The following is a 9383-nucleotide window of genomic DNA, read 5'->3' as shown; positions in this document are numbered from 1 at the left end:
CGTGGAAGTATGGCTTTCCTGCGGAAAGGAAGAGATTTCCTGATAAAAGCCATGAGAGGAGGAAGGCAAGGGAAACAGACCGCCTGGCTAACTTAGAGGAGGGTATGAGCACCATGCAAGCCCAATTAACCATGGTAACCCAAGTACTTACATCTCGGATGGCTCGGGGCAGGTGTAGATCCCGCCTTGCTCAATGCCCTCGCCCGCTGCAATCTCAACCACACCGGAAAAGCAGCGTGGCTTCCTCTCGGCAGTGGATAATGATGATGATGATGACCAGGTGGTCGAGCCTCCTCGCTACCCCCCCGTGGATGATCTCACTGAGAGCCGTCCTTGTGAGCTGCATGTTAAAGTTTTCAACCTATCCTTCAAGGCGGCGGTCGGCATCCTCTTACCTACAAGGTCTTACCATTGCCGTCCGGTCCAAGACGACTTTGCTGTTGTGATGGTGGATGAAGTGTTGAGAGAGTATGAGGGGTTGGTGCTTGAGCACCCTGCAGGTGAAGATGGGGAAATCAAAGAAGCTGGAGAAGCCCGTAGAACCACCGTGCAATGGCGGAAGGAGAACATTGTGTTTCCGGGTGAGAAGCCAACAAGCGAGCCACCTCCGCCTCCTCCGCCACTGTGCGCCTCCTCCGCGTGATGATTCTCCTCTGCGATGATGATTCCCCTATCCATGACCAGTCTCCTCCGCGTGAAAATACTCCGCCGCCTCCTCCTCCTCGTCAGGAGACTCCGCCGCTTCCACCTAAGCAAAAGAGGAAGCGGTCCGCGACACCTCCTACAGCTCCGAAGAGATCATCAACTCCAATGAGGGCACAGACTCCAGAGTTGTTACCACATGAGCAGACTGAAGAGCAAAAGGCGTTTCTTGTGCCGAAGAAGATGTTTATTCCACCGCAGACAGTGAAGCACTTTGCCGAGACGAGAATGAAGAGACCTGAGCCGAGAGCTGATTATGACCGCTCTCTTGGACAGTCCTCTAGAGCGAGCAAAGAAGCAAAAAAAGTCGCCCGACTTGGACAGCGAGACATTCAGGCCGCACCCCACTTCATCGTGGAGCCATATCATGATCCGGAGACGGCATCGATGATCGAACGGGCGGCTAGAGCTCGAGGAGCATCAGTTGAGTACGAAGATTACTATCCAACGGCTCAAGTGGTAAACAAGTATAGATACGGATCTGATCTCGTCAAACCTGGCGAGCTCGCGCGTCTAGGGACTCAGATGCGAAGGTTGCATGACTGGTACCTGAAAGCCTGTCGAAGATGTGAAAGCTACATCACGGTGTATCTTAGAGATGAGCATTACTTCCGGGGGGAAGACGAGATAAACCTTGAGTTAGAAGAACTGTTTCAGTTATTCAATCAAGACGCCCTCGACAAAGCTGTCATCGCTTGCTACTGCACTCGTAAGTGATTTATTTGTGTAATTAAGTTTGTAGCTCATTCATTTGCACTAACAATTATCCTCATTATATTCTTTGTGTACGCTATACATTTAATTATGCAGAATGAAGAAGCTGGAATACAAAAGAGGCAAGCTCCTACCGCTGGGGTTCATAGACCCAAACACAGTTCATGAAGTTACGGTTCGACGGTACCCCAAGGACACAGAGGACAACATCGTAATGTTTTTAGAGAAGCAAGCAGACAAAGAGGATATATTCTTTCCCTACAACTTCAAGTGAGTGTTATATATAACATACATTATGCTTGTGCACCTTCCACTTTATTCTCGTAATCATTGAGCTATGCTTGTGCAGTTTCCACTTTATTCTCCTAATCATTGATCTTCACCTTGGAGTCGTAAACGTCATGGACTCGAAACGTAAAGAATATGCGGAATGGGCGGACATGGCTGCCATCCTCCAGAGGTAGTTTCAATCAATTTCGTATTGGCATCTTCATCTGCTCTAATTCGAAGATATCATCAACTAATCAATTACTCATTTACTCATTATTTTTTGCCGGGCAGGGCTTGGAAACGGTTCATCAATACTGTTCCGGGTGAATGGAAACCGGAGCTTACATTTAGAGATTACCCTGTAAGTAGTACTATATATATAGCTATGTCCGTGAAACTTTATATATGATATTTACTTTCAATACGATGCTTGATTATTAGTTTGATCGAACTATTTTTTCGTAAAGTGTATGAGGCAGGAACAAGGGAATAACTTATGTGGATACTACGTCTGCACCTTCATGCGTGACATGTCCTGTCCCAAGGGTGGGGATGCCCAAATACACCACACTCGTGTACGATAACAAATTTTCACAATTAATCTTAATTAGTACCATCTATTGTATTGAGTTCCATTCATATATTGATCTCCTTTTTTAAATATAGATGACACGCCTGCGGGACACTCTCATAACAGCGGATCAAATAAAAGCAATTCAAGAGGAAATCGCGGGATTCTTTATTACCGAGGTCCTTACCCCAGGTGGAGAGCACTATCGGAAGATCGTGACGGCGGAGGATATTCGTTTAATGGCTGACACCAGCTGATTGTCACGGCGATGGTGTATTTGAAGAACCCTTCGGTTCTCTCTTCTTCGAACCGGTCGGTTTCCCCTCTCGAGCAACCTTCCCGATGTCTCTGTTTGACTGGATCTGCTGGTGTTGCCGGATGTATTCCCATCGAGCTTTACTCCAAGCAGCCAGAATTGAAACATCAATAAGCCGCCCCTCTTCATGTTCTCTTTCTATATTTTTCTCCTCTCAATCCTTCTCTTTTTGGAGAGGGCGGAGGTGGATTTCCGTCCATTGATTAGTCTCAAATTGTTCTGCTACCAGGTAGGACTCAAATTCATCATTCTTCGGCCTCACGGATCCTCTCTTTGTATGGTTTGTGCGTAGTCTCGCCGGTGATAAACTATGTATTATGGTAGATACTAATCATAGACTAGTTGTAGTTTGACACGGTTTGATAAACCGACTCATGTACTTGTACCATGTAAAGCTTACCCCTATATATACACATACCAGGCCGGACCAAGTTTGGTACCGTGCACTACCCTACAATCATCTACTCTACACGTATTTTGTTATGGTATCAGAGCCGACGGTTTTGCAAACCTAGATCGGATCTTCGTCGCTCCTCCACGATCGCAACGCCGTCGACTTCCACGATCGGCGCTACCCTTCTCCGCTGCAGTCATGGAGTCCTCTCCGGCACTCTCCGCTGAATCAGTTGGGTCCAAGTCAAGCTCCTCAAGGCTCTCAAACCCCTCGCTGAACTTCAGCGCGGGTTCGTCTTCGTCATCACCTACATTGTCGGGGCCCTTCAATTTTGCTCCGATGATCACCACCCGGCTTACTCCGGACAACTATCTTTTCTGGAAGGCTCAAGTATACCCTGTGCTTCGCAGTCATCTTCTCACCGGTTTCATCGATGGCACTTTCCCGTGTCCGCCGGAGACTATCGCGAACCCTGCGGTGGCCAGCGACGCCAAGGCTCCTCCCATGATCAACAATCCTGAATTTACCGCGTGGCACCAGCAAGATGCGGCAATACTCTCAGCCATCATATCCACCTCTACCGAATCAGTGCAGGGGATCATCCTCTTTGCATCTACTTCCCATGAAGCCTGGTCTACTCTTGCGTCGAGCTATGCGTCGCAGTCGACGGCCCGCGCCATGCAAATCCGAGGCGCCCTCAACAAGGTGAAGAAGTTGGACTCCTCGGTGACTACCTATTTCAACAAGGTGAAGTCCATGTCGGACACGCTGACATCCATCGGCGAACCGCTTAGGCCGGCGGAACTCACTGGATACTTGATGAATGGTCTTGATGAGGACTACGATGCGCTTGTCCAGATAGTATCAGCCCGTGCACTCACAGATCCCATGCCTGTGCGTGACATCTATGCACAGATGTTGAATACTGAGCAACGCATGGAAGGAAGAAAAGCTGAAATTAGTGCTGACGTAAACATGAGTGCACATTACACTGCTCGATCAGGAGGTGGTGGCAAAACACCTTACCAGCCTTCTTACCGTCCTGATCCGCGCCAGCAAGGGAAGCAGTCCTTCAAGCCCTCCTACACCCCATCACCCTCACCCAATGGTCGTCCCAGTGACCGGGCTCCTCATGGCGGTGGTTCTGGTTATCAAGGTGGCGGTGGTGGCACACGTCCGACTTGTCAAATCTGCTCCAAAGTAGGCCATGTTGCGTCCTGCTGTTTTAAGCGTTTTCAACGCAATTTTCTTGGGGCGGGCAATGATGGCCGGTACATGGACAAGCAAATTGCTGCATTTTCTGCGACTACTCACGGGTCTACACCATCCTACCCCGTTGATCCCAGCTGGTATGCCGATACCGGCGCTACAGATCACCTTACCAATGAGCTTGACAAGCTCCATATGAAGGAGCAATACCAAGGCAAGGATCATGTTCATACAGCTAATGGAGCAGGTATGCGCATTACTCATATTGGTCAGTCTATTCTTCGTACACCATCACAGCCCTTACACTTAAAAGATGTTCTTCACGTGCCTTCCGTTACTCGCAATCTCTTGTCCGTTAAAAAATTCTCTCGTGACAATAATGTTTTCTTTGAATTTCACCCTTGGTATTTCTTTGTCAAGGATCGAGTTACGAGGGAAATTCTGCTTAGAGGGGGATGCCGTGGAGGTCTCTATAATCTTGATGTCTCGTCTCCCTTCAAGCATGTTTTCAGCAGTACCAAGGTGTCCCGTTCAAGGTGGCACTCGCGCTTAGGTCATCCAGCTACTCAGATAGTCCAGCATATTCTGCATCGTTATGAACTTCCATCAGAGTCAGTTAATAAAGATGTAATTTGTGATGCTTGCCAGCAAGGCAAAAGTCGCCAGTTGCCATTTTCTGTTTCTAGTCGTGTTACTACATCACCACTTGAGATCATATATTCCGATGTATGGGGTCCTGCCCAAACTTCTACTAGTGGTCATCAGTATTATGTTAGCTTTATCGATGCTTATAGTCGTTTTACATGGTTATATCTTCTTAAACACAAGTCAGATGTTTTCCAAATATTTCTTCAATTTCAACAACATGTTGAACATCTTCTCAATAAAAAGATACTACATGTTCAAACTGATTGGGGCGGCGAGTATCATAGGTTACACAAATTCTTCACTGATATTGGAGTTTCCCATCGTGTTTCTTGCCCCCATACACATCAACAAAATGGTACTGCTGAACGAAAGCATCGTCACATCGTTGAAACTGGTCTCACATTGCTCATGCTTCAGTTCCGTATCGTTTCTGGAGTGACGCTTTCTCGACTGCTTGTTTTCTCATTAATAGACTTCCCAGTCGTGTCATATCCATGCAAACTCCACTAGAACGCTTACTAGGAGAAGTTCCTGATTATACTTTCCTAAAAGTGTTTGGCTGCGCTTGTTGGCCACATCTTCGACCATACAACAATCGTAAACTTGAGTTTCGATCCAAAAAGTGTGTTTTTCTTGGCTATAGCGCTCTCCATAAAGGCTACAAATGTTTACATGTTCCTACAAATCGGGTGTATATCTCCCGCGATGTCGTTTTTGACGAGAACGTGTTTCCGTTTTCACAACTACCATCCACCTATACTCCACCTACATCCTCCACGCTACTCCTTAATTCTGACCAATTTGATGATGCTGCCTATACACCTTCGCTCTTAGCTAACCATGGTGCAGGATATGGCCAAGGCGCAAGGTTGGAACTCCTAGATGATTGCATGGATGCTGGCCATAATGATTCCCAGCGCCAGGACGGCAATCAGTGCCAGAACAACGATCAGCAAATTGATCGGTCCCAGGAAAATAATCGCGGTCACGCGCTGCTACACCCCCATGCAGTACAGGCCGCGGCGGATGATTTCTTTACTCCCGTTCGCGCTGGCTCCCTCAGCGCTTCCTCGACCGGGCCGGCGACACTGTTTCATAGCGAGGCTACTTCTGGTACAGCTGAGCTAGAGCTCGATTCTTTGAATAAGCCGGTGCAATCTAGCTTGTTATCATCTCCTGAACCTGCACCTGCTCCGACTGGGGTTGTTACTCGACTACAGCGTGGTATTCGAAATCCAAAGCAGCGTACTGACGGTACTATTGCATGGCAAGCTATTCGTCTGGCACATACAGCTGATCTCACTCGGACTGAACCTCGTGATCATCGAGAGGCTATGGCTTGTCCACACTGGCGTGATGCTATGGAGACTGAGTTCTCGGCTCTCCAAAACAACAAGACGTGGCACTTGGTTCCCCCAGTCCCAGGGGTGAATATTATTGACTCTAAATGGGTCTTCAAGATCAAGCAAAAGTCTGATGGTTCTATTGAGAGGTATAAGGCTCGTCTTGTTGCCAAAGGGTTTAAACAGCGATATGGTCTTGATTATGAAGATACCTTCAGTCCTGTCGTCAAGCCTACTACTATTCGTCTGTTGCTCTCTATGGCCCTTACTTATGGTTGGCATCTTCGACAACTTGATATACAAAATGCATTCTTACAAGGAGTTCTCGAGGAGGAAGTTTTTATGCGCCAACCTCCTGGTTTTGAGGATACGAGTCAACCTGGTTACTTGTGTCGTCTTGATAAAGCGCTTTATGGGCTGAAACAAGCTCCTCGTGCGTGGCATGCTCGGTTGAGTTCTGTACTGTGTGGTCTTGGCTTTACAGCCTCTACAGCTGACACGTCTCTCTTTATACTGAGACGTCGTGATCTTACCCTTTCCTTCTGGTATATGTTGATGACATTATTGTGGTCAGTTCCACAAGTGCTGCTATTGATCGCCTTATTCATCAGTTGCGCAGTTCTTTTGCTCAGTTACATTATTTTCTTGGTATTGAGGTTCGTATTAGGGAGGGTTGCATTCTTCTTAGTCAGCGTAAGTATGCCTTGGAGTTGCTCAGACGTGCTGGTCTCTTGAAGTGCAGTCCGGCTTCCACACCTATGATTTCCTCGGATAAGCTATCTTCTACTGATGGTACTCCTCTATCATCTGAAGAATCGACTAGATATCACAGTATAGTCGGTGGTCTTCAGTATCTCACCATGACACGACCTGACTTATCTTTTGCAGTCAATAAGGTGTGTCAATACCTTCATGCTCCTCGGTGTACTCACTGGTCTGCTGTTAAGCGTATATTTCGTTATATTCAGGGGACATTGTCAGATGGTTTATCACTGAGGCGACCTAATGCGTCTCCTGATCTATTGACAGCCTTTTCTGATGCGGACTGGGCAGGTAATTCTGATGATCGACGATCAACCGGGGGATATGCTATATTTTATGGTGGTAATCTTGTTACTTGGAGTGCTAGGAAACAAGCTACAGTTTCTCGCTCAAGTACAGAGTCTGAATAGAAAGCAATTGGCAATGCTACTGCTGAACTTATTTGGATACAAGCACTTCTTGGTGAACTTGGAGTCTCTTCAAGTCGTCCGCCTATTCTATGGTGTGATAACATTGGAGCCACGTACCTTTCTTCCAATCCAGTTTTTCATGCTCGCACAAAACATATTGAAGTGGATTATCATTTTGTTCGAGAACGGGTTGCTCAGAAGTTGCTTCAAATCAAGTTCATATCATCTAAAGATCAGTTGGCAGATATATTTACGAAGCCTCTATCATTACCATTGTTTCAGGCTTGTAGGCGCAATCTAAACCTTTGTAGTTCGGTTGAGATTGAGGGAGGGTGATAAACTATGTATTATGGTAGATACTAATCATAGACTAGTTGTAGTTTGACACGGTTTGATAAACCGACTCATGTACTTGTACCATGTAAAGCTTACCCCTATATATACACATACCAGGCCGGACCAAGTTTGGTACCGTGCACTACCCTACAATCATCTGAAACAATCGCGAATCAGATTCAAAGCTGTTTGTCCATTGATTTTTTCAGCAAAAGAATTAACACGACAAACATGCATCAGCTTCAGTAGTGACCTGACTGCGTGCTTTGTGATTCAGAAGAACCATGTGAACCATCTGGAATTGCCCCCTTCGGTACTTCATGTTAGGACTTCATTTGGTATCTGGGCTTGATCTGTGCTATTGATCTACCATGACCCCGCTGTGTCTCATCCTTTTTGCTTGCCAGGTGCTGACCTGGCCTGCCTTCGTCCATCAAGGAATTTAGACAAAGATTCTCCTTGGAGTGGATTCTCATTGTGTATCTATACAAAATGAATAGCTGACTTAATGCATCTTCTTTCTTTCCATCTTAAAGCCATCTATTCTTTGACATGACGGTAGGAGTTTTCTTCATACACCCGTTCCTTAGCTGCACGCAGGTACTTCTACAAATATGTCTTTATAAGGATTATCTGCCCACTTCGTGTGGCGTGCCTACTGTGATGATTTCTACATGATCAATTTCATATGTCAAATTACACCAGCCATATTCTACTTCAAATTTAGAATCAGTTTTATTGTTGTGCTACTAACGATGCATGTGCCTTTTATCACCTAAATTAATTATAGTTGGTTACCTCCTGCCATGCATCGGTTTAGTGTCTTAATATGTACATCAACCAATGGCACAATATCTTTGAATTCAATATCGTTGAGCTAAAAACAAATTCATATATGATTTCCGCGACAATGCAAAACAAAAAACCAAGTAAATGGATATATGTTTTCACTTAGTCCAATAAATGCAAATGAACTCTTCTTTCATAGATAATTCTTTCCATTTTAAAAATAAAAAATCATCTATAATGCTCGCCGCAACGCGCGGGGTATCAACTAGTTAAAATTAAGTTTTGATGTCACCACTATGAGAGCAATTAACTTGGTCCGAACGTACGGCTCGCGCAAGCATGACTGAAAGATCCTTCTATACTAATACATCAAGATATCCTTTGCATTAATTGAAAAAAAAAAGATATCCTTTGCATTACACTCGTAAATTTTTCTGGCTGAATGCAAAACATATTTTGTATATCTTAGATAGTCTTGATCCCGCCCTCTTCGGGGATTGCAGGCCGTTCACACTTTGCGGGGATATTCTTGGAGGATTTGATTGTTTTCTGTTGGGTAATTTGGCTAGCGAGGACGTCGACGAGTTTGATGCAGTGTTTGCAAAAACAACAAGGGGATTTGGCCATTGCTCGCGACGACGATATCCATGGATGTTGTTCACCTCCTTGGAGGCGTGCCCATGACACCCCTACTGCTGATTGCTTTGCTCTGGCACTGTCAAATGACATGTTAACTTGCGTCATCCCCGAGTTCCTCCTTGGACTCCCTATTGGTTGATGTCCCACGTCAAATTTTGAACGGCTCTCTATAAACGGCGTGCCTCCAGTTTGGTCGCTATCTTGTCCGCATATGCGTAGCCATAGGTTTTTCCTTGGGATGTGCATTGGAGCTTCCTCCAAAGCATTTTGCTGAAGTCTC

At 45.8% G+C, this 9383-nt stretch overlaps 1 protein-coding gene across 1 annotated transcript; it reads left to right on the top strand.

Annotated features, from left to right (window-relative positions):
• Positions 1-3165: 3165 nt before the first annotated feature.
• On the top strand, positions 3166-8121 carry LOC139834973 (uncharacterized). Its single transcript, XM_071824908.1, has 7 exons — positions 3166-4423; positions 5674-6316; positions 6742-6860; positions 6981-7063; positions 7136-7220; positions 7885-7988; positions 8083-8121. Exons 1-7 carry the CDS (start codon positions 3166-3168, stop codon positions 8119-8121), a joined length of 2331 nt encoding a protein of 776 aa, XP_071681009.1.
• Positions 8122-9383: the final 1262 nt, after the last annotated feature.

The sequence above is a fragment of the Lolium perenne genome, chromosome 1 (genome assembly GCF_019359855.2).
Source record: "Lolium perenne isolate Kyuss_39 chromosome 1, Kyuss_2.0, whole genome shotgun sequence".
In the NCBI taxonomy this organism is placed as follows: domain Eukaryota; kingdom Viridiplantae; phylum Streptophyta; class Magnoliopsida; order Poales; family Poaceae; genus Lolium; species Lolium perenne.
This window is presented reverse-complemented; position numbering and strand designations above follow the sequence as displayed.

Coding starts and splice junctions, on each gene's coding strand:
- LOC139834973 (XM_071824908.1), top strand. CDS start 3,166: ATGGAGTCCTCTCCGGCACTCTCCGCTGAATCAGTTGGGTCCAAGTCA. Junction 6,861..6,980: donor TTGCATTCTTCTTAGTCAGC/GTAAGTATGCCT, acceptor TATCATCTGAAG/AATCGACTAGATATCACAGT. Junction 7,064..7,135: donor TATCTTTTGCAGTCAATAAG/GTGTGTCAATAC, acceptor CGTTATATTCAG/GGGACATTGTCAGATGGTTT.